Below are 26795 nucleotides of genomic sequence, written 5' to 3'. Positions count from 1 at the left end.
GAGAGAGAGAGAGAGAGAGAGAGAGAGAGGATCAACGATCAAGCTAATTTGGACGCCAGTGAGAAGGAGATAATTATTTGCATAGGTTTGGCTCTAACTGGATCCAAACTGTAAAAAATTGACGTTGGCTCGTTCACATTTATCTCGTTTGATTAACATTTATGAGACGTTTGTGTTTCAGCATGTTCCTGGATATAAGCAACTACCTTGTCGGGTATAATAATACAATAGGAAATCAACATTTTGCTATCAAATATATTTAGGACTGAAGTGAAAACAAGACAAGATTAATCACTTGTTGATTCACCATCTGCCTCCTGACTCTCTTGTCTCTTCCTGTTATCCATTTTAATTCTCTAGTTTTTGCCACAGATGTTTTCTTTAAATGAGAAGAAAAACAACGAAAGATGAAAAATACTTTCATATTAATATGTTTTCAGTGCAATTTCTTATTTATTACTCATTTAGGAAATGATATTCTCAGAAGTACTGTTATTATATTCATAACAGCATTGTTTTTATTCATATCACGTGTCAGTATGTTTTTGTTTTATATTGTGATATTCGTTTTAATCTCATTATGATGCACTGCAGTGCAATGACAATAAAGATTGTTTTGTTCAATTCAAAAAATAGTTAAAAACATCATCTAAATCTTCTAACTGTCGTCTAAATGAAGGTTGAAGGCCACTCGTATAAACTGTTCATGCACTTCTGTAAATACCAAACTCATCAGTCTTCATCTTAAAACTAGGAGCTGATAAAGTGAAACAGGCAAAAAAAAAAAACATCCGCACTTCAAAGGTCAAACTTCCCTCAATGTGGACGACGTGCACGCACACACACATACACACACACACACAACAGCTGCAGCTAAACTCAGTGTAACATTTGGGAACTTGCACACACACATACACACGCAGGGGAGGAGTGATTGAACTTGACCAAGAGTGATGTGTTTAATCTCCTAAATGGAAATCCACACTATGCCCTTATTCCAGCCTCAGAGCTGTGAGCAGCCTGGGTACGGCTGCACCCGTTGGGTTCAGCAAATCTTTGATTTTTTTTTTTTTACGAGGGCCGAGCTTAATAACACTTTTTGCTGCCAATTATGCCGCCAGGCCTCTGCAGGCTTGGAATATATTGCTCCCCTATGAGCCGGGAATTACCTGTTTAGTCAAAAAAAAAGGGGGTGAGGGGGGAGCGAAAGCCGGAGTAAAGCCACGGCCATGTTGCTCAGATTGAGCCCGAGTTAGTTTAACCTTTCATGAGTAGCCACGTTTACATGTGAATGAATGAATGAATGAATGAATGAATGAATGAATGAATGAATGTATTTTATTTCCGAACATGTTTAAAAATAAAAATAAAAGAAATTGTATGTAACTATTGTACATACAATAGATAGAAAAAAAGAGAAAAACCAAACAAAATATTAAAATAAAGAGCTAAGACATAACAAAACACCGCACATTGTTCGAAAAAGGAAGTGATAAGAAGTACAATACTTATTTTAATTTCCCACCCCTTTTATCTGCTCTTTGGTTTGCAACTATACATCCTAACTACAGTACATAATAGACCTATATAAGTATATACCATGTGTAACCTTAATAAATATCTATATAAATATATAATTACAAAATTAAATATATACTAAATCATTATCCATATAAGTATATAATTACAAAAATATATTCTATATAAATATCTATATAACCAAAATAAATACATACTACATACATATCATCATTAATATAAATATAAATATATAAGCTATCTCCATAACTAAATCTTTACCCTCTATACCATATACTAAGTTAGTTACAATATATCAATCAACGCTATTCTACAGTTTATATAAATTTAACCCTTATCATCCTCTATTAACATGCTTCTTCTTCCATATACTTGTGTAAAAGAAATGTGCATTTCTTCTACAATCAGATTATAATCATTCAGCTTCACTGTTTACATGGACGTGAAATAAATTGATCCAATCAAGCAGTTAATCAGAATAAATTCACTGTGACATGCGCAGTGAAGTTTTGCTGGTCAAATTTGTTGAAAACAGTAAAGGAAGAAGCTTTTCCTTCCGCCCCTCTCCCTGTGCTAGTGTGCTACGTGCCTGTTGCCTCCTCTGCTCAAATCCACACGATATGGTCCAATGGATCTATATAATGTTACTTTTGTTTCTGGGTTTTCTCTGTAATTAAGCTGCAAGCACAGCAGTGTATACTTCTCCTGCCCTCACATAACAGCAGTTAATTGAAAAAAACAAAACAAAAAACAGGAGCCAGTGGATGAAGGTCAGACACAGAAACTTGATCAGATTAACCGTTTACATGGATCTTGATCCGAATATCGACTGGCACGAAACGCCCATCTTCATCGGAAAGAAATTTCTTTCTGAATGAGCCCGTTCGGATTTCAAATTTTCCAATCGACGTGTTTACATGACACAGTTTTATTCGGATCGACATTTATTCCTATTTTATTCTGATTATTTGAGTCCATGTCAACATGGCTAGTGTTACAGTAGCTGTGAGCTAATGCATGCAGGAATAACAGCATCACACCAAGAGCTGCTAATGAAAAAAGTGACACGCCCCCCTCCTCCTCCTCTTATGCCATTAACGGGAGCTCCAAGCAGCTTCATTGTCTCCTCTCTCCTCCTCCTCCTCCCTCTTCACCGTCTAATCTCCCTCTTGTGTAACCGAAGAGCTTCTCTTGTCTGCTGCTCCTCAAGACTCGACTCAAGCACAATTTATCCTCCTTGTCTCATATTCCTGTCATTGTCATTTCTTTTATTATTATACTTTTTTTTAAATAATTCTTCACTTTTTAATAAGGCAACCGGCCCGTCACTGTTTGTTATCACTGGTGCAGGTTTTATTACACCGGGCGCTCCGGCAGGTACCTGTGATATAGAAACCCCCACTTTGTTTGGTGCCAGATCCTCACTTACACACTTCTATTTAATGAATCCAGACGTGGCTGTTGTCAGGAGAATGTGTTGACTGTCGCTCCTGTCTGCATTACATCACTGTTTGTTGGCTCCGATAACTGTAAAATGGCCCCGTTTCCCATTACATGTAATCTACCTTGATCTTTCTCCCTGACCTGCATCCACTCACTCACCACCATCTAAATCTTCATCCAAGGTTTATCTTCTGTCTCTCTCTCACTGCCTTACTCTATCAGCCCATAATGTACTTCCTCTCTTTACACTCGGCTCAGAGGAATCGTTAAACACACCCAGAATGATATGGAGAAAACAACGTCTAACCTTCAAAATTTATGACAAAATATCTCCCTTCTTCATCTGTAACTCAGTCAAATCTGTCAAAACATTAGATCAGTATGATTTACACTGTTCTTTTGTGAATAAATGTCCAAGAATCAGCTCAGAAATCACACAAAAACAAGATGCAGCACAGTTTTGAAGCTCAGAGTGGGCTGCTCCACTGCCGCCAAACTCACAGCTAAATCCTAAAATTGCTGATTCATGTCAGGAATATGTAACTGGACAGTTATGTAAAACTTCATGCCTTAATAAAATGCAAGCAAGTGAGTGATATAATAACTAACCCTCTGAACAGGTGTCACTAAGGTAGAAATTAGCTGAACTGAACCCAAACTGTTTTTTTTTAAATCCATTTATCGGGCAAGTCATCACATCCAGTGCTAAGGAATTTAAGTTTAAGGTAAGTAATTAAATACGTTTTTTTTTACACATCTGTTCCTTTAATTATATCTATGTGGTTTTTAATCTTTTTAATTTCACCTGAAGGGTGAAGAACCAAATATGGTAACTGACCTTCACTGACCTTGATTTGCAGTGGGATTTTTTTTTTTTTTTTTTTTTTTTAAAGAATAAAAAAACTCTTCTAATATCCTCCAGTAATCGTATTTGAAATGTCGAATTTCAAAGTGTTTAAAATGAGTGGCCTTATAACCAGGCTGAAAACATTAAGCTGAACATGTTAACATGAGAGTCAGTGGGGAGTGACTCTCATTCAAACCAGTGCACTTTATGGTTCTTGAGTGTTGGCTTTATTTTTCAGCCTTGGTTTGTTGCTTACTTCAGTATTTAATGTAAGTCTGTGGTTATATGTCCATATCTACGATTACAGAGCTTATTGTAGATGACAACAGTTGGTTGATTGTGACGCTTCATAGAGCAAAATGTGTCTAATTATAATAAGGATCAACCTGTAGCCATTGTCTTTTCAACACGGCTCTTGTGTGTTAACTCCCTTTAACACCGACGCTCTCCTCCATCCATTCATACACAGACACATAAACCGACCGTGTGGGAAACACCAAACCATGTGAACAACCAACCGATGGCTTTTCTGAGGAGCCCACATTACTCTGAAAATATCAATAAATTGCATCTTGGTTACGACATGTGGTGACTGTTAACAGCCTCCTCCTCCTCCTCCTCTTCGTTTAACCTTGCTGTCGTCTCTCCACGTCCTTTATTCATTCACTCTACACTTTTCTCCTCTTCCTCTCTTCCTTCTTCCCTGTTCTCCAGCCCAAATTCCTCCCTCCATCCCTCTGTCCACTGCTCCACCACAGTGATCCCGAGGTTAATTAGCCCTCCGAGTGTCAGACTGTTAGATCGCCCTCTGCCTACCTGCTACATGCCCTATGATTGCCTCAGTCGGGGTACTAACAAGCCCGGGCGTCGACATCGGTGCAGGCAGAAAGTAAGGAAATAATAATAAAAAAAAGAAAGACAGGAGGGGGGAGGGAAGAGCAGACGAAGAGAAGATTGTTCTCCGGGGAAATTCAGAGGAGATAGAGCAGATGATGAATAGATGGACAGATATAAAAAATTGTGATTGTTAAATGTCACAAAAAAGGGGGGAGAGTGGGGACAGTAAACTGGTACAAAGAGGTTATAAAGTAAAACAGAAGGAAATAGCCTCAGTAAAGACAGAAATAGATAATAAAGACGGGTGAGGACGGTGGGTTGTGAGAAGGAGCACGGTTAAAAAAAAGAAAAAAAGAAAAAATAACAGAGTAGAGGGTAGACTGACATAACGGACGGGTGAAAAGTGGGAGAAAGAAGCTGGTAATGGGCGAGGAGGATGGAAACAGAAATAAATAAGCAGAGCAGCAGACGTGATGGACAAGAAGAAGGAGAAGAGGAGGTTGTTAAAGGAAGAGGGAGGGAGGAAGAGAAACAGACGGAGGAAGAAGAGTAACGAGAGTCAACGGACACTCAACAGGGAATTAAGCCAATAACAGCACTATTCATTTCTTATCTGAAATATTAATTTGCAATAATGTTCCATTAAATCCGAGCTTCAAGGCTGCATCAACTGGAGGTTTCCTACAGGACAAATAGAGTCTCACTTTGAACATCTGCTAAACTGGTTATTAGACGACTAATAACAAAAAATATTAAATAGAAATAAAAGTATGCAAATAAAAAAAATGATTGCCCCTAGATTCCTCTGACTTTAAATTCGGACTCTTACCACAGAATATAGATAGTAAAAATAAGATTTTATAATCAAGAGTCTTTCGTCTAGTTGCCAAGAAAATGATAACGGTCTCTTGGTTCAGACAAAAAAAAAGAAGCCATTTTGACCGGTAGAAACAAAGAGACGAAAAGAGCAATATTATGGAATTAATAACTTTAAAGATGATGTTAAAAATGCAGAAAGGTCTCCAATATATTCATATTTCTACTGTACAACTGATGTCAGTATTATAATGGTATTTAAGTGTGTATATCAATAATTATACAGTAGATGTATCACATGAATATATATTTGTATAAGTGTGTTTTGTGTGTCCATTAGTTTGCATATATGTTCTAGTATTTTATATATACCTAATTTTTGCATCTTGTTGTTTTCCTCTAAACAATAACATCATATAACATCATATATCTCTCAATTATCACAGGAAGTATAAGTGAATGCCCCAAAAACTGCCTATGCTGTTGTTGAACAACCGTTCCGTAAAATATTATTTGTAGAACTGAAATAAAAAGAAGCTTGAATACAAGTAATTGTGTAACTCGAGGAAACGGGGAAAATAAAAATGTCTGTTTGGTTTTTTTTTCATCCAAATCAAAACATCAGTTTTTACCCGTCTGACATTTGCATTTGAACGATGAACAAACAGTGAATTAGCTGCAGCTTCTGTTTGTAGTTCCCTTCAGTTTTGATCTGACAGATCTGGTGCAGCGTCGTTACTGCTCAGTTGTTTTATTTTAAAAAAAACCAAAAAAAAGTGAAAGTGAAGCATGTACACACCACACCGAAGTCCAGATTCTGCTCGATCCACTCCTGACCGTCCTTGAACTCCTCGTGGAGACCCATGATGTACAGCGTGTCTAAAGCATCCACGATGGTCGCCCCGAGCTGGGAATTACCTGCACAGGAGACACGGTTAAAACAAACAGGAGAAATTAGATTCATTTGTCCAGTCACGCACCAGCTCAATTTGTTTCAGAGGAAAAAACCCTGCACCTGTGGGAGTTATGAGTGGAAAACTAATCACACAAACACAATGGGCCTCATTTGTGGAGGAGAAAACCAACACATCTGTTGCACTGGAAAAATGAAGAAATTACTCAGACATTTTAATACATGATTTAAATATATACAATTAAAAACTTTCACCGCACGTCAAGCAGAAACAGAGCCGTGGAAACAGGCAGGAAATGTAAATCCACTGAAAAAGCTGTTGAGCGACTGTTGAGTCGTGTTCAACTGAGTCTTTGACAAACCACTGGGAAGGCCTGAGGTCCTTTCAACGTCATGCCAGAGGACTACAGCTGTAAATGAGCCTCTGGCTGACACCGGCAGTCACAAAAATGTCAATTAATGTGCACTGTCCTCTAAATAAAAGTAAATAAATAAATAAATAAATAAAGTCATAACAACATGACGTGAATCACAACATCTGTGCAGTGTTGTCCCCCGACCAGCATGAGGCGCTGTGACATGAGGTGACTGGAGGAACACTGAGTGATCACAATGACTCTGTTTAGTCCTCCTATTTCTACTGTATGTTTATTAAACTCCTTCTCTTCTCATTTCAGACTCTTCCAGTCACCTAGATATTTGTTCACTTTCTCTTTTCTGAAGTATTGAGAATCCTCTCTCTCCTCCTCCACTGCTCTCAGCATCACCAGAGGAGCTGGTGAACGGGTGTAAGTAAGTGAAGAGAGAGGAAACACACACAAGGAAACCGAACATTACTGACTATAACTTATTAAAATAATAGCCAATGTCAAGAAAATCAGATTTTATCTTATTTACCAGTACTTTAAAAGGATAGTTCAACATTTTGGCAAATTGGCCCATTTACCATAATCCCTATAGTCTTAGCTCTGAGCAGCTCACGGCTCTGCTCCGCCGTTCTAAAAATAGCTTGCACCAAGAATTAAAGGTAACGAACCTACTCCTAAAACTATAGGGATTGTGGTAATGGGCCAATTTGCCAAAATGTTGAACTATCCCTTTAATAATATCTATTGCAACTCAGAGGAATCAAATCAAGTCTGTTTTGTTTGTTTGGTGCCATTTTATAGCTGAAGTTACTTCAAAGTACTTTTCAAATAATAATGCATTTTATTTACATAATACTTTCCATCTATCATGAAAGAGCAAAAGAAAACATCATAAGACATTAATAACATTTATGAAATAGAGAAAAGCATCTTAAGAAATTAAACAGCAGCTCTGAACAGGTGGGTTTGATCAGTGATTTGACTGGTACAGACTCAGACGTGGTTGAGACTTCCAGAGGGAGGACATTGACTTCTCAATTAAAAGTAACATAAAAATAAAACAATTTCCTGTAGTTAAAATGCAAAAATCTCAATTTATTTGTGGTGCATGTTGATCATTTCCTCGTGTGAACCTCGTGTGAACTCCACACGACTCCAAACTGCAGTAAAAGTGAGGACTGCTCTGTCATCTCCGGTGGATCAAGGTTAAAGTGAATGTTTTTGTCAGTCATTATTTGATATATAACCTCTGTCAGACAGCCTGCCTCTGTGACAAGCAGGAAGTCCAACTTAATTACACAAGTCTAGTCAATTAGATTAATACCTCGTCGCGGAGATGGGACAGTAAGCTAATTAGCGCAGTGTAAAATAGCATCATAAAGCGATAATATGCCTCAGTCACTTCAGCGTCACGGTTTGAAGATCAGGACATTGTGGTTTTGAGTGTGGATTGTGAATCTGGTCACGAATGTGAAGCAGGAGAGAGAGGACGAGTCCAAATTAAAGCAGAAGCCAGAAAAACTCCACCCCTCCACCCCCACCTCTGTAAATGTGTGATTATTTTGGGGAACCACAGAAATAAAATGTTACTTTCTGTTCCTTTAATTAAGCCACAACTCCTCAAGTCCTGTTGGTGCTTCACTCACTGTTGTACTCCCACTGTTTATCTTTGTAATGCCACCACAGCTGAGGTCAGCAGCTCTCTAGCTCCAGCTCTGGGGCTGCTACTATCTCCTAATGGTGCACAGCCATTAATGTTAAGCTGATTTAAATACTACAGACTTTGAAAAGGTATCGTCACTAACGCGTCCTCCCCTCGAGGTGGGGAGATTTGACCATCGTTTACAAATGGAGAATTTATTTAAAAGGCAATTAACAGGTCAGTCGATCTTTGTCCTTCAGCCTGGACATTTTATTAGAATAAATTTAGTTATGTACCTTATTATTTCACGTTATCATTTGTAAAAGTTTCATTAAATGATTCACTTTAATGTTTGTCCCATTAAATGTTTCCCTCGCCTTCATTATTGTGAAGCGTATCTGTCATTTTTTTTAAGGGATGACCCCAATGATCTGCCAATTTTTATTTCAAATACTTTAATTATGAAGTTTCAACTTGTATAGTAGATAACCACAGTCAGTGCTTCCTATGTGTAATCAGATAATAACTCCAAACACGTAGGAGAGAGAAAGAACAAAATGAAACATCTAAATTAGACTAAATATTGAACAAAATAAAACATACAGAAACGACCAAGGTAATTAAATGTGCAATAAAAGTGCAATATAATGCAATAAAATGTAAAATATGACAAAAGTAAATGTGCTGATTGGCCGATTTCCTTTCAAAATACATGATTGGTAGTTATGTAGTCAAGTCCCGCCTCCTGCCTTGTTCACTGCACTGAAACTAAACCTGTCGACTGTGTGGAAGTTTCACAGAAAATGAAACCGATACAAACGTACATCATCTTCAAAGCATGCCAAAAAAATGAAGAGTATCGTTTATGGATCGGCTGATCAGACCGGTTTCTGCAGGAAAAAAAAAGAAAAAGAAAACCCACAGTGATTGTGACATCCCTGGCGTGTTTGTTTCTACGGTGGTGTTGACTTGATTCAAGCTGATAAAATCTTGTCGCCACATGCAGCTGATTTTATGGCGCGATTGTAGTAACGCTAATGAGACAATCTCAGCAGTGCGGATGTTTTGACAGATGTTATCTGTATGGTATTTGTAGCATGTGACGGTGCACTGGTACAAAACCCCATGTTTGTCCACAGACGTGCGGTTTTAGCTCGACTGGCGACTCCTCTATGTCTGTCCTGTGACGGACTGGGCTCCAGTCGGCCCACGAACATCACTAATGGTTTGCTAATGCATGGATTCCTGCTTTATCTAATAGTATGATTTATTATTATTGATAACATTTCCCTAATTGTACTCAGAGTACAGGTGAAAATCATGTAGACAAAACATTATTACCACAACATTACAAAGTCTTAATGCTGCTGGATCGATATTTCCTTCTTTCTTTCTTTATAATTTCTTACCAACAAACAGAGACTTAGATAAAACCAACAAGGTTCAAGTGAGGCTCCTCATTAATATGTAAAACAATGCAGCAAAGTGTTCCAGGATCTCATCAGATCATCTCCGTCCCCATCTATCACTGCTGCCTTTCGCTGCGTTCGGTTCGCTTCGATGCATGTAAATTAACGGGCATACCGTATTTCCTCTAATAGTAGCCGGTATCTATTTAATAGCCGGGTCTGTTATAATGGCCGGGGGCGTGGTTTACACGAACAAATAAAGGCCGGCCCCAAATACAGGCCGGGTCAATGGGAAAAAAACAAACAAACAGAAAAAACCTGAATTTCAGTCACTGTGGATGCACTGGTCTCAGGCGGCCAAACACGGATGCAGTAACCCACAAGTGCCAGCAGATGGCAGTAGCTAGATCTGAAGTGCCACATGAACCCACGCTTCAAGGAAACAGTCACTGACAACTCGACCGAAGAGAGCTTTAGCAGCATGGCGTGTCACTACCCGATTTGCGACGCTACCCGATCTGTGACAAAACTGGTCACTTGTGCTCCAGCGTTTATTAGCCTAATCCTGTCCAGCTGATCGCTGCTGTTGCGGTACCTGCTACAGTAATGTGTAAAAAAATATAATTAATTGTAGGCAGAATGAAAACTGAGCACGGTAACTGTCAAATTTGAGCACCAGCATGAAACAGAGGAAGAAATAATAGCCTCTCTCAAATATAAGCCGGTCTCCAATACAGGCCGGTTCCCCTGGGCAGCTAAAGTAAATAAAGGCCTCGGCCTCTATTAGAGGAAATACGGTATTTCAGCGGTAAAAAGTCGGTGTCACTGCCCTTTAAAATTCTTCCTCGTTTCATATCAGCTTCAAGCGAGTGCTGTCGGGATTCCTGAGCCTCCCCGCCATCCCCGCTCTTATCTGAGGCTCCATTCAAAAAAGGGGAAGGGAAGAGCGTCTGGGCTTTATGCAGGAGCTGCAGCGTTATTATCATTATAGACAGGAACCGCTAAATCACTCTAAAAATACACTGCAGTCAGGCAGGCACGGCTGATAGCAAGATGCCCTGGCCGCCTGCCGGATCTTGACAGATTGGCCCGACTGTTGGTGGAACAGAGCCCCTCTGCTGCATCACACAACCCCTATCTCCCTCCCTTCTGTCACTTTCATCACCTACAGGTCCGCTCCAGGCAGTCGCAGCAACGCCGAGCCTGTCAAAGTTCTCCAGTCAGAGAATTTCCCTTTGATGTCCATGTTTCTGCTTCATCTACGTTCACAGCAAAACGACGCACGGCACGGCACGGCACGGCACGCTGGCACGGCTTACACCCGACATCACCGCTATACGGATACAACCTAAATGTGATATTATCGTTACATAATGGAGCCATGTTTTTCCAATGGTGTCGTCCCAGAAATCCTCATCATCAGTGCGAATGTTTTTAAGAGGCAAGGCAAGAAATCAGAAAACATGGCTTTAGAATAGTTTTTGCTTTTGCAGTGCTGACATTGTTGATTTAAAGGAGACATATTATGCCCCCTTTACACAAATTAAAATAGTTCCCAGGTGTCTTAAAGACATGTGTGTGGCATGCTTCGGTCAAAATACCCCAAGGATCAAACATCACAGCTCTTTTCATCCTCTCAAAACAGCCCTGTTTCAGTGTCTGTCCCTTTAAATGCAAATGAGCCACTGCTTGCTCCGCCCCTTCTACCTGTCCCAGGTAGGGGTGGTATTATGCAAATTCGAATCCTAGTTACATCACTGGAAGACAACTGAGGGAACAGTTTGTAAAACCACATGGATTTCAACCTAGGGAGCCTGAACATTACAGATTTTTTTTTGTCAATTCTCACATTTTGGGGGCCGTAAGGCAAGACAAACACCAAAATATATGTTAAAGAGCCTTCAAAAAGTGATATTTCCATATGTGTCCTTTAAATTTTTAATTTTGCATTGAAATGTTGACACCAGAAACTTCAGAAAGGGGCTGAAACATGGAGCAGATAGCTCTGGTCTGATCGTAACTGCAGAGACACATCCTGGACTCCAGTCTGTCATTGATGATCTGGTGCAAGAGAAAACTGCGTAATGCAAAGTTAACGCAGGAATTAAACATCCTCAGACATGTAGAATTACATTTATTACTTTAAACTGTCTATTTCCTTTGGGATATTGTATGTTTTAAGTTCACAGATACTTCAAATTTAATGTCAAAGGGGTGGATTTAAACCCTGACACTCGATTGGACTCCATGTTTCCTTTGACAGGACTTTAAGGATGCACAGTGACACAAACACAAACACTCACACAGCTAAATACAACAACAACTGAACACAACCTTGTTAAACAGGTCAGGGTGCAGCTTTGCAAACTTCTGTCTCCAATGAGCTTCTGCTAATGTCATTAGCTGAGCAGTTCATTTCAGAGAGCGACACGGGAGTGGATTTTCTCTCCTGTCTCGTCCCAATCCCACAACAAAACAAAAAAACTAATCCTGTCCCGTCCCCCCGGAGCGGAGGAGTTCATGTATTAACCTAACATATATTATACATCTCATATATTAATAGGAAAACAGGCCAAATATCTCTGTGTATTTACAAATGCATGAGCTATCGGTGATCACTCTGAAGATCGCCGATCATCGAGATCATGGGTCGCATGATCCTTTCTGGCACTGTGCTTATAATAAAGAAAACTGCATCAATCATAACAGAACCACATAGATAGAGATGGAGCTGTTGTAATTAGGATTCCTGTCCCACTGATTCCAGCTAACTATTTTTTTTTTTTTGAATCTCATCCCAATTTCATGATTGACAGTGAAATTGACTCCCGAGTCCCATCCCACAGGAAACTCTGAAAATGTGTCGGCCTCTAGTTCATACATGTTTTCCAACATATAATCCATATGTAGCAATATGAAAAGTAAAAGAGGAACTGTGCAGGATTTTTACCTTAATTAAACAGCTTCAGAGTAATTGAATGAAATGACTTGTAACTAGTTCCAGGGAGAATGGAGGCTCTCTGCCTTCCACCCAGCGTCTCTTGGCTGAAAACCAACCTTGTAGGATCAGAGCCTCCGACCCGGTGTCCCAGCTCTCATCTCTGCAGCACCGTGACACAAACGCGCCATAACATCGTACAGTATATGATATATAACGTTATCCATCGCTCCATGGATTGCTTTCTTGATGGCTTTGTTGAACACAAATGCACATGTCTGGGAGGAGGGTTAGCAAAACCAAGAGGAAAAGCGACCAGACTTGCATAGTTCCTGTTTAGAATATGCAACTTTGTGTTGATAATGAGGGTCTTCACCAGTGTTTCTACAGCCCAGCTACCTCCACTTGGACTCCACTGAGTGGCTCAGTTATATAACTTAGATATATGCCCCTCTTCCACTACACAGTTACAGCTCTACTCAGCTCGACTCAGGTCATTTTCCGTTCATAGTTCCTCCTCAGCGTGGGCGGAGTCATCATCATAGCACAGCGGCTATACGGTTGCGTCGTCTACCTCTCTTTTTTCAATCCTCTCGTCGGCTCCAAATTCACTCGTCTGCATCTCGATTAACGGGCCAAAGTGGTGGTTTTCAACACAGCAGATATTTAACTCACAACAACAGCCTCAGTTCAGATCACAGGTCACTGTTGCCGGTGAGTTTTTAAAATAGTGGCAGTCGGTTGTAGTGCAGTTGAAGTACCAGGTACAATAATAAAAAAAAGTGGAAAAGGCCAATCGTGGGTGTGAAGCTGATCATCACACACCTCTCTGACCACCTCTTGGTGACCGGGGTGAAGCTCTGACCACATTTTAAGACCAGAATTATACATGAATGCAGGTTGAGTCTGATTATTATGTATTAAATTTATGCCTCCACCCAACTCCGTCATATCAGTTGAAAGTTCAACACAAAAGAGGATTTAGATTGTAGTTAACTGGTGTTTCTTCTCTGACTGCAGGGTGGATGTGTTTCTCCAACCTTGAGATGTTCAGCTCAGCTCACTTTGATGTTTTTTTTTGTGCGTACAACCTTGCGATCACACCTTAGAGTCGCCCTCCTTCCTTTCCTTTCTGCTCCATCACACCCTCCATCTTTTCATCCGCCCCTCCCTCCTTCCTGCTAACCATCTGTTTGTTCTCATTCATCACTGTCTTTGCTCGTGTTTTTCCTAATCTTTCTTTGATCGCTCCATTCAAACCATGACGCGAGGATACAGCTTTAACCTTCTGTAGCCGATTTCATTTTCGAGCAGCGGCGTCCTCCTCCTCCTCCTCCTCCTCCTCTCCACTAAATCTCCCTTTTCTCCCCCCCTTAGTTAATCTGGCCCGACCCAGCCTTTACCTGCAGTCTGTGTTCATATCTGAGCTTGTATTGTTTCTCTGTCATTCTTGTCAGCACGCGCTGTCTGTCGCTGTCTGTTTCCACCGTCCTCCCTGCATCTGAGTGCTGTTCAGCCTTTCATTCGGAGCCAAATGCAAGCTGAATTGGCACTTCCAGGAGGTGGGTTTAGGGTTGCCAGGCACTGCTTATCTGAGACAAATTGGCCAGGATGAGGTTTATTTATTTGGGGAATTATCGCCAGAGCTTCATGCACACGCACACGCACACGCGCACACATAGAAAGCCTCGGCTGAAAATTCTCTCACTCTCTTAAATATACGATCCTCTTCTTCTGATTGAATTCACACCACACATCTTCTCTCTGCCTCAACTGAACTCTCCAACTTCCTTTCTCCATCTATCACAATCTCATCCCCCTCTCTCTAACACTCCCTCTCTCTCGGCCCCTATGTCAGTTTCACTAGACAGCAGGTTTCGGAGCAGAGTACGAACTCACACGAGGCAGGAAAACGTGATGATATTACTCAGTCTCTCCGTCTTGTAAACTGTGGGAGATGATGGAGAGAGAGAGAGAGATCAGGTGTGTGTGTGTGTGTGTCGCTGTGTATTTAGTCGTGTTGCATTTGGTTTGTAGTGTTTGTACAGAACGACGGCGGAGGCAGGTGCTGTGACTGAGTTGAGTGGCTGGAAGTGAAGTTTTTAAACTCGACAAGAACATCGATCTGGACTGAGCTCCGTTGTTGTCACATTTCTAGGACTCGCTGTCTTGTATGTGGTGCTGACTTGCAGGTTTTTCTACCCCCACCTCCTCTGCAGCATTGTGCTTCTCCTCTCCTTCCTCCTGCATTCATCCTCCCCAAAGTTATTTGCAACACTACAAATTGTAAATGCACAGTTGAGCACTAATACAGGACATTAGAGTCTAATTTACTCATGAACACTGTGCATTATCCAGTGAGTCTTATAAATTTTGCTGCTCTTGTTTTTCTTCTTATATATAATTTTCAGCGCTGTGAAAATTGAATTATATTCACCTCCACTGTGCTGCGCAAATAAGTCTCAGGGATGGATAATATTAACTAGGCAAATAAAAGCCTTTACTGGCTGTGCATGGAGAGTCACCACTGCAGGTAAGTGAGAGAGAAAAAAAGAGGAAAGTTTTTAGTAATTTGAGTGAACTGGTTTTGAACAGACCATTTTTCATATTTTGAATACTGTGGATTAGCATCGACTATAAACAGTGAACTCCTCTGTTTAAGTGTTACATACTTAAAAGGATAGTTCAATATTTTGGTAAATTGGCCCATTGCCATAATCCCTATAGTCGCAGCATAATAGAACGTTACGAGACGGAGTTGTTTTCGAGGCAAATTCATGCAAAACCGCTGATGTGCGTTCCCGTTGGAAGCAGTTTTTCGGCAACCAGTCTCTGCATTTACCTCTAAAACAACTCTGTGTGGTAACGTTGTGTTATTATCTCATAGCGTGGTGAATGTGCAGGTCACAACTTGTCCACCAGAGCGTTGTGGAGTTGTTGGATTGTGTATTTGATGAGTTTGATGAGGGAAACCAAGAAATCCCATGAGCCTCCGTAGTGTAGCTCTGAGCAGCTCACGGCTCTGCTCCGCCGTTCTAAAAATAGCTTGCACCGACAATTAAAGGTAACGAACCTACTGCTAACACTTATGGCAATGGGCCAATTTGCCAAAATGTTGAACTATCCCTTTAATCTCATGTTAGGTAAAGGCAGGGAAAACAAAAAAAAAACACCCAACAGTACATCTGGTTATTATTATTCACATGAAGTTCGGTATAAATAGTGATTATGATGTTGCTTCTGTATTCAGCTCCAGCCTCCCAGCCTTTGTTCCACCCCGCTGGCCCCTGCCAGATTAACAGATAATTTACACTCACTGTCACAGGCTGTTAGACTGTTTTGGTAAAATAAAATATCATATTGCAGGCATCAAACCCCCCCAAAAAATCCTCCTCCTCCTCCTCCTCCTCCTCTATGACTCTACGTCCACTGTGCTCTGCTTTCAGCCCAGTTTCTAATGAGCCCAGCGGCGAGATAAGACGACACCAGTCCAACTCCCCGGGCTGGTCTGGTTCAGACCAGACTGGCTGCTGGTGGACGACTGGTTACCAACTTATCTGGCAGCAGCCTGAAACATCTGCTGTGTTTTGTTTTCTGCCTCTTCGGACTGGACCTTCCGCTCAACATGAGCTCCCTGACTAAACTCCGGCCTGACAGCCCGACTCCAGGACCGGTGCCAAACCGTCTCAGTCGGCATGGGTTTTTTTTTTTTACTGTAAAGTCATTCAATACACAGCCTGTAAAGAGCAGAGAAACACAAACCAAACCAATACATGAAGCTATTGTTCTCTGTAACTCTGCGTATGGAGTACATGTGTAAAGTAGAGACTTAAAGCATGAAAGGTTCACCTCAACTCCAAGTCCAACTAAATGCCAAGCAGGGATTAGACTGAATCACACAGCTCAGAATCAACAGGCTCCACACAGACCTATATAATACCCACACCATATTTCTACAGTGCATCTTTGTTTGTATAGTTATTCACTCAGGAGTTCACTCACTGCCGAGGATTACTCCATTTTTTCTGCTCCTTGCAGTGCTCTTATATGCAGCAGGATTTAAAGAGCTCTTGTAAATGTAAAATAAAATTCATACAGATTTGATGCAGATAATATGAAAATACAATAAAAAAGTTATATGTTTCTATAAGTTAACTGTCTCCAACAAGAACACACACACACACACACACACACACACACAACAAGGACCGCACAGAATCCACAAAGAACATTTTCCATCTCTTTACCATCTGAATTATCCATCTGTCCGACTGCTGCAGAGAAAACGTGGGTTTCGATCTGTTAACCAGGGGAGTAATTGCCTTCTTGATTTCTTTTGCACAGTGTGTTACTGCGAACTAGTTTTTAAAATGTCTACTTTGTGTGTGTCCCATGACATGGCACCGGCTCTGCTGCCGTGATTAAAATACAGCCGAAGTCACTCATATGGATCAAAAGGCTTCAGGCGGGATCGTTCCTGTATAAATGCTGTTTAAACAAATCGCTTATGGTGATGACATTTGTTTACAATGTTCATTTTGGGACTTTTCGACCATGATGATATCTGGGAAAAAGAAACATTTAAAACTGCTGCTGCTGCCAGCTGCCATATGCTTTCTGCTCCCTTATTCCCACTGATTCCTCTAATGTCCGTCCCTGCCTGCTCGTCCTGCACAAGTTCGCTGTGATCGCTATAAAGCAGTTTCTCCAATTTGATATTGATCCATTTAGACATATTTCACTTTTAATACCAATTTTGCTCGGTTAAGAAAGAGATTTTCACAGGACTACGAAAGATGTAACTCTCTAACCTGGTGCATTATCAAAAATATCAATGTTTACAAAAAGAATTGGCCCAGGGAACAGGAAATGGCATAAATTTAAAAATCAATACAAGGATTTTATGAATCGATATAGTACGAGATAAGAACGCAGATGACGTCATGCATGTCATGAATCGTGATTGGTTTGAGTTCGGAAAGTCGGAGGAAACCATGGAAACATGAAATGTCTGTACTGATGAAGTTTGGCTTGTGGCTAACATGGAGCTAATGCTAACACGGACACACACACACCATGGATCTTTTTTTCTTTTCTTTTTTTTTTACGACAGTGACATGTGCCTCCCAGAACTGTGGGGGAGCTCCGGAGAGGGGAAAAAAAAGAGAAACCAACGAAGGAGCGAGCTATTTCCGGCCGACTTGCATAGTTCTGCTTTAAATAAAGATCCATATGAATCGGAAAAATTGATTTTTTAAACACAGCCCTACTCACAACACAATGCAGAAGTGTTTCTGGGGACACAAAAAGTGACAAACCCAGACTTTGTTAGTAGTGAATTTGTTTTGTTTATCATTACATCAATATTGCATGATTCAAATATTGTTGCAAATATGTACTGTTAGCTGAGTCTGTCCCTTTTTTGTGTTCTGTGGAAACATTCCTGCATTTGTGCATGCAGGTTGAGCTCTCAGGGCCACCGTAGTTTCCTCTGTATCTAGTGCAGGGTGTTAAAAGTGGGTCTACTGTACGTAGCTGACAGATTAATAGAAAGCGTAACTCGGGCAAAGTCATTTGAGAGAACAGTGAAGTTGCTCAGGATGGAGTAGACAGGAGGACGGGAGGGGGTTTCATGTACTTGCCAGCTTAGCCAGAGAAAGGTCAGCAAATCCCTCAAAATCCAGCAGTATATACATACACAGGGCCCACTGAGCGGGATATTCAGAAACCTAATTACATCAACTGGTCAAAAGGAAATTACATCCAAATGTGTTTAAGAAGAAGAAAAAAAGGATCACTGTTGTAGTTCATTGGTGTTGATGTTGCTCAGCATCACTTCACACCTTCCCCACATCACACAACTGTTTCCTCTCTCTCTCACTTTCACATCACCCTCAGATGTTTGGGTTTTTTTTAACCGCTGTGGTTTCTGTTTCCTCCTCGTTCAAACCCTCTCACAGTCACCACACAACCACAGTGTCAAAAGCATTTTAATAGTATTTCTTGAAAAGCAAATTACCTTCTAAGTTTGTACCTACCATTAATACATAATGCAACATCATGACATCCAGCCTTGACAGTGAATTTCCATGTTGATAATATAAACATGAGGCAGGTAGAAGGAGCGACCAGGTGAATAGACAAAGTCTTTTTGTCTCCCTGCACTGTGCAGCAGCAACAGCAGCTCCCTGGAGTCGCCAACAGGCTCGTTATATCAATATTACCAGAAACTCGAACCGCTCCAGAGTTACACAGAGCTGCATTGTGGGTAAAGGTTCCATCCAATTATTCAGGTGCACTACATTTTTCAGATTCCAGCTCTTATCATCATTCATACGCATAAATTGTACGCAATAAAAAAAAAAGAAAAAGAAAGAAAAACTAAAGCCTGCAGGTGTAAACTTACAAGGTGATGTTTTTCATCAAACTTCACCCCTATTTCTTTCTCTCTTTTTTGTTACTCTGTTTGAGGGGCTTATGTACATTCCTGCTGGACTCAGCAGCAGGCAAATCCCCCTGTTTCCTGCTGTCCAATTTGGCACCGGCAACCCTGCTGAAAGTTTAATCTGAAAGGAGAGGGAGAGATGGAGGGAGGGAGGGAGGGATGGAGGGATGGAGGGAGGGCTGAGTCAAAGAGCTCTAAAGGAAATTTGACATATTGTTGGGAGCAAGAATTCAATTCTCTTCCCTTTGTCTCATTTGCACTGCAAATGTGCAACCCAGAGTTGGAGATGATGTAGTGGGCTGACTTGTCGAGATGGACAGACGACAGTCACTGATACCAGAGGCAGATGGGGTTCATACAACACAAGAATTACCCTCCAAGATGCCCAGTTGTGTGGGCTTCTGAAGATATGAGCATAATTCACCTAATAGGACACCACATCCAAGACTCTCATGGAGCCAACTTGTTGGATCAACCAACATTTCTGTCAGTTAAGTCAAGAAAAATCTGAGGTCATTGTTTATGGCAATAAAGAGAAGAGGGTTGCTGTCAGTAAACACCTTGAGTCACTGTCTCTAGAAACTAAAGACCAAGTCTGAAACCTTGGTGTGCTGATAGACTCAGATCTGACCTTCAACAGTCATATCAAATCAGTCACCAAATCAGCCTTTTATCAACTTAAGAACATATCCAGAATTAAGGGGTTCATGTCCCAAACTGATCAGGAGAAGCTGATTCATGCTTTCATCTCCAATAGACTCTACTACTGTAACGGTCTTCTGACTGGTCTCCCCTAAAAAAGTATCAAACAGCTGCAGCTCCAGTTTTAACCAGAACAAAGAGATCAGATCACATCACCCCGGTTCTTAAGACCTTACACTGGCTCCCAGTCAGCTACAGAATAGATTTTAAAGTTCTGCTACTGGTTTACAAATCACTGAATGGTTTAGGTCCAGAATACATGAATGACATGTTAATAGAGTATAAACCCAGTAGAGCTTCTACTTTTTTCTTCTTCTTGGTTCTTGCTTTTAACTGTATGTGTAATGTTTACAATATTTTAATTATGCTGTTTTATGTTCTTTTTAAATGTTGTCCTTATATAAAAGCACATTGAGTTGCCTCTTGGTATGAAATGCGCTATATAAATAAAGATGCCTTGCCTTGCCTTGTTGAACTCCTGTAATAAAAAGGAACAGTGCTGCTCCATTACTTCCATAAAATGCATCTTAAAGACCCTTTAACCTGGGACTCACTTTCAAGCAAGCTGCCAAATCATTATTATTCATATTGCCCCAAATCATAAATCATTTGTCCAAGGCAGGCTACACTCTAGATGGGATTCGAAGATCCAGATCCTACCAGATCTTGAATCCAGATTGAGCAGCCTCAGACAGAAATACCTGCTATGAGAGTGAGCGGACGGGGAAGCGCCACTGACCAAATGTTGCGCACTTGAAAAGAAACTCAAGTCACGTTTGCTCACGCGAGTCTCTCTGAGATCTAGTACAGTTGTCAGAATCTGTATCCTTGCATCTTGAACTTGGATACAGGAAGACAAAGGGAGGAATTTCAACAGAGGGTGGGAACCCCTGGAGACCAGTACTGCAAAAACTCCCTCAGCACAAATTCCAACAAGCAAATCTTCCTCCTCCATCATCATTGTTGTTTTCCCCTTCCTCCAACCCTGATCTCTGCTTCCCTCCCTTCTCCTTCTCCTCCTCCTCTCATGTAGAAAGCAGCTTTGAGCCCCGAGGCAGTCATTATGAAGTGATCATCAGTGAAACCTCTCACCCTCCACCTACTGCTGTAGTCATCATGAAGACATCTGGCTCTACATGTTGGCGCTGGGAAGAAGAAAAGCCAAGAAGCTTAATGTGCGGTTCTCTTGTTTCTCTTGTTTTGATTGTCCAACAGGGGAAATCACTGCATTCATTAAGTACTGTAGATATTAACCAACGGAGCACTATTTTACCATTAGCCGTGAAAACATGTGTTAGTGTAATGGCACAGTTTTTCATCAGAGGGTCATCCAAAGCTGTAGCTATGAGCTTAATATGAATATGAAAAGAGATGAAGAACAGTTCCTGGGGTTGGATTGAGACTCATCAACCAAACATCCCTCAAGGATAGATGAAGATATCTTTAAACCCAGAGAGAGCAGATGGTAGATGCAAAAGCGACTGTTTCTTTGTGCATAAATGAAATAAATCAACAAGTCCACAATAAAAAGAAAACTAATATACAATTGGAGGTCATATATCTCTTCTGGGAAACAGTGGATTTGTCTCTTCTGGTTGGCGATTGGGAGTTTCTACCCAAAGTGAAGTCCTAAAAGTGTCTTGAGGTGTTGCTTAAGATCGAACAGGCAGACCACTGAGACCATTGTGTTGAAGAGGGAGCTGAGCTGGGAGGCCAAGCTCCTCGATTCACTGGTCAATCTCCGTTATGAGATCTGGACAGTGAGCAAAAGGATGAAATTGCGATTGCAAGCTGCTGAAATGAATTTCATCCTTGGAAGTACCAGGTACTACAGCTGGGCAATATGGCCTTACAGGTAAAACCTCAAAAGAACCACTCATATTAAGTTTTAGGCTCAGTAGCTCCGATCTGGGGTCGATTGTCTTCATAATGTTGATGAATCCAGGCTTTTCAGTTTTATAGACAGGCACTATATCATTGTCGATCTGTCTTTCCACTGGGACCACTTCTTCTCATGTGGGGGAAAATATGGGAAAATGATTCTGTTAATGTTAGCGGCTTGTTAGCATCAGATTCAAAGCTGCCGTTGTCTTCTGCAGCTCAAAGTGAAATAAATTTCTCCCACTCAGCTGCTGCTTCTGTTTGAGATAAAATTGGAATAAATGAGTCGTGCTGCTGCTTTTAGTTTAGTTTAGACAGTGGTTCGCTTGAAATTGGACACTAAAAACCAGACAAACCACAGAAATGCTGTTCTCTTTTTTTTTTTTTATTAGCCAGTGCTGCCATGTTGATGCTTTACCTGTACCTGAAGAAAATATCATGTCACTACCAACAACAGAAAGCTCAGGGAGGTGGTGGCAGCTCTGTAGCTTAATTAGCTAAATTAAAGTGGAATTAAATTTTCATTTTTAAACATCGTCCTGGAGTATAAGTCTGAATCAGTCAATAAAATTGATCTGGCTTGATTGATCTGGCCTGGGAACAGTTGGATGGATGGAGGCAATACCGTCCTCCAACAGAAAACCAATGCAAACTACCACTGTTTTATATCAAGCCTTTCTCACCTTCGCCTTTTTAAAGTAATAAATGTTTGGAGCTGTGTCGTTAGCAGAATCAGCTGTGATAAAAATGTGTGTATTAATGGGACAGCAAAGTGCTCTGGGTAAAAGCATTCAGCTGACGGCCTGGTGCATTCATAAAGTTTCAGATAATCACAGAGGAAGTACTTAAAGATTACTGTCTGCAGGTTGCTCAGTATCTCGCCTCGCAATCAATCCGTCCTGATGCTGCACAAAGAGAGCACTTTATTTCAATAAGGTCTAACATACTCGAGCAAAGGACGATCTGTACGTCTGTAGTTTTTAAGAATTTCACTGCAGTGCTGATTTTCATACAGCAGACCTGCATTTTCTCTACCCACTCTCTCCCTTTTCCCCAACATAATAACTGCAATAAGTGAGAAATTGACTCTTTCCATTCAGTTCCGTCTCACCCAGCCTTTTGTGTCTTGCTTCTGCAATGTCCTTCAGAACAATGACTGAACACTTAAGCCTGATTTATACTTTAACAGCTACTTTGCAGTGCGTCAGAAGGGGGTTACAATCAGACCATGCACAGAAACCCTCTAACCACAGAGCTCAGAGACGTGACGTGGACAGGGCAGTCATGGGATTTCATGTTTGTTTGGATCCTGTTGGGATGTTGTCGAGCTGAGCAGCAGGATAAACACTTATAATGCACATTCAGTGTTGGAAATGTTCGGCTATAATCTAGTTTTAACTAAGGTCTTGATCCTGAATTGTGGATTCCCTGTGACACATAAATATGCCATTTATGTTGTTTCCCCCTCCTGAGTCAGAGTCATTAGTCCTCACCCATGGGTGCATTTCCATGGTGCTGCTGTGCAACCCTTTTTCCAGGATGCAATGTACTGTTTCGCCCTGGGAGTCGATCGTACGAAGACATGACCTAGATGCTCTGGGGGGGGCGGGGACAGCGCTAAATGGCTGGGAGCAAAAAGAGGACTTCTGACTTCATGGTTACCACGGGATCCACACGAACCCTGCAGAGATATCGCCTTGGGGAATTAATATCCAATAGCTCTGCAGAAGATTACACTCCTCAGTGTGTATTGATTAGAAAAGCTGGAAATCAAAGCAGCATTTGATGGTGTGGTATTGTGGTTTTAAAAGGTTTTTGGATGAGGAACTTTCTCAAACAGAATCTATGCTGATTGCAACAGGTATAGATTATTACCCAACAGAGAGCGGCTCATGGCAAAATAAAAAAAAAAAAAACTTGTAGATATCTCTGATGCGGTTCAAAGTGGTGACTCTCCAGATTTTATGTGATTTCAAGGGTCCATGTTGTTGCTGAACGTGTGTGGTGATGATGACGACTGTTGCTTGCAAAGAGCTTCAGCCATCGTTGTGTTTACAAGATACGTGGCTATATAATATACCCTCTGACTAGAACTATGTCTTCAGAGCGATTGGAGGATACAGGGACTTACTTATACAATCAATTTGTTGCCCAATAAATTGATTATATTTATCAATAAGTGAGTGCCAGTTTCTATTACTTTGTTGCGACAAGCTTTTCTCCGTGCACCCGGACCTGTTTATGTTTGTCTTTTGAAACTGTGTAGATGTTTTTCATATTTTTAAGGATACAAGGGAATCGCTGTCGGAAAGTGAGCTGATTACCATGCTAACTTCAGCAGAACGAATGGTATGTTGAGTAAAGGAACGAAGTTTGATGTTGAACTCATGCGGTAAGTAAACAACTGTTGCCGCTAACATTTTAGCGTTAAACAAAAGTTATAAATAGTTTCATTAAAGATGAAAAAAGAAAAATGGAAGTAAATTAAATTATACAAACAACTTTCCTGAAAAGCTGACACGGCAACAGAAGGTATTCACCTTACAACAGCATTTCTGTGTTACTTGAAACTTACACTAAGTATAAACTGACAGATCGTCTCTCTGGGCAACATGATGCACAAACAGCCAAAGTAATCCTGTAATGGACAAAGCGAGCACCATGAATAATGAGTAAGCTCTCTCTCTCCCTCTCTCTCTCTCGAGTGCTGCTCCAGACAGAAGGGCCAGGTGTCCAAACTTCACCCCAGTTTTGCATCATCATCCATCGCCTCCTACCAAACAGGCCTCCAGCTACTACATGCCCGAGGCGGTGCGTGATATGATTTACTGTGAGCCACGTCAAACTGCCTGTGGGAGACAGAGAGAGAGAGCCATGTGCCTGAGAATTGAGAGATTCAACACTTGCAGGCGTAGATTAAAACCATCACACTGAGAGAGAAGACTGAGGGAAACCAAGTAAAGCAGCAACACAACAGTCACTAGTCGGAGTTTGCAGGGCAGGACTCACTCGGACTCACCGGTGCAGAGTTATCCCTGCAGACAAGATTAAATCCTGGGGAAACGAGTCCAGTGGAGTCACGCAATGTTACAAATCAAACAAAGGAAGCAATGCAGGGAAACTAACAACACTCCAGATCCTCTATTGTAATATATACAGAGATTAAACTGTCCTCTTATTTATACTTTATTAAAAACTGAAGTAAAACTAGTCCAACTGAGAAAAACGGAGGAGCCATCTGTTTGTAAACTCTCTCACCTCAGAGGGACTGGAAGGCAGCGGTTTGGACTTACACTCACACTGAAATCCTGATCAGTGTAAACTGAGCCGCATCTCCAGAGAGCGTTTTCCAGCAAACACTGAGGAGTGTGTTTAAAGATCAGAGCCAGTGCGCTGTCCATCCAGAATAAACAAGGCCACTTCAGCTGGCGGTGAAGCCCCGGCCTTTTGCTTCGCCTGACCTGCAACCTCCACCGGGGTCAAACGCTTTCAGCCAGAATCAATGGTGGCTGATGCTCTTCATACAATTACCCATGGGCAGAGGAACAACATAGAGATGAATGGAGATGTCTATCATCTGCCCAACCAGTGGCGCTGCTGAGGACAGAGAGGCTGTGATCAAAGCAAGAGGCACAAAAAGGAGTCATGTAACTGGCAGTTTGTGGCAGGAGTTCAATAAAGCAGCTTACTAGCCCTGAAAATAACACTTACTGTTTCTATCTATGAGCATTTGGCCCAGTAGGTTATTTTCTGTGGGGGGTATTTCTGCCTTTATTATGACAGGAGGACAGTAGAGAGAGACAAGCGTGAAATGCAGCAAAGGGCCAAAGGTCGACATCAAACCCACAACAGTGAGGATAAATCCCTCCATTATTAACTCAATATTAATGTAGTCTGTTTAATAAATGAAAGAGTTGAAAAGCAACAGTCTGAAATGTTAAGAATTTCTACCAGACCTGAACAAGAGGAAGATAAATGGTTGTGGTTGGTTTATTCTTTCTATCCATGAATTTAGGGCTGGACAGTGTGGTGTAAAATGTACATCATGTTATAGTTTGATGTATAGTAACAGTATAAGTCACAGTATATTCATTTATTTAGGAAAAAAGCTAAACCTTCTCTCAAGATACTTTCATCTCATTTTTTATCATGAAGCTGCACAAAACGAAAATAAAAACTGACTTCAAGTAAAGCAGAACAGCGGGTTTCTTTCCCTCAACCAACTCCAACCAAAAGAATTGGCATTAATGCATCTGCGTAGTCCAAAACAATTTCTAGTCTACAAGCTGACTTAGCCTCAGCTTGTTCCCCCAATCACTCAACGTTTGCAGATAAAACATAATTTTGCTTTCTTAATATTCCAACATGTGCAGATTTTTTTCCAGTAGTGTCGGGACAGTCACTCCCCCGATGAGCAAGAACCAGATCTGACTGAGAAAGATGAAATGATGTGAGAGTATCATCATTTTAAAATGAGCGTTGATCTTCATCAGCAGGGGGTCTCTGCTGCATCCTGTGCTTTTTCTTAACCTGGCTTTAACTGTTTTGGTTTTTTGTTTGTTTCGTTTTTTTTCCTCCTTTACAATGCCGAGCGTTATCCTCGCGTGAACTGCTTACCCTCCAGACAAAGGCCGCGTTTGTAGCTGTGGCTGGAAATCAGCTCTACTCATTCTCCACACAGCAGAAGAAGAAAGAGAGAGAGAGGGGAGAGAAAAAAACAAGAGGACAAAACAGGGTCAGGCAGTGAGCTCGAGTTTATCTGAGCCTGGTGCCACAATGAGCGCCCCAGTCCTCCTGTTACCATTCTGGCCTGTCCTGCCTGCTCTCTGTGGACTGATTAAGACTGAAGGCTGGAAGGTGTGGAGTGGAGTGAGCATACACACACACACACACACACACACACACACTCACAGTTTCACCCCTTTGTGTCTTTAACAAGTGTGTGAAAGGCCAATGGGCAAATGTTTAAATGGAGGATGAACTGTATGCAAACTATTGTGATGCTTGTGTCAGGC

The 26795-nt window shown here is 41.2% G+C and overlaps 1 protein-coding gene across 1 annotated transcript in view; it reads right to left on the bottom strand.

Annotated features, from left to right (window-relative positions):
- man1a2 (mannosidase, alpha, class 1A, member 2) overlaps positions 1 to 26795 on the bottom strand; it is a 174035-nt gene that overhangs the window by 78152 nt on the left and 69088 nt on the right. Inside the window, exon 5 of the mRNA XM_085766047.1 lies at positions 6282 to 6400. Within this exon, the coding sequence (XP_085622173.1) occupies positions 6282 to 6400 (119 nt within the window). The remainder of the gene's footprint in view (positions 1 to 6281; positions 6401 to 26795) is intronic.

The sequence above is a fragment of the Trachurus japonicus genome, chromosome 21 (genome assembly GCF_045865225.1).
Source record: "Trachurus japonicus isolate A0001 chromosome 21, Traja_1.0".
NCBI classification, from domain to species: domain Eukaryota; kingdom Metazoa; phylum Chordata; class Actinopteri; order Carangiformes; family Carangidae; genus Trachurus; species Trachurus japonicus.
Note: the sequence above shows the minus strand (reverse complement) of the source record. Positions and strands in the feature narration are given on the sequence as shown.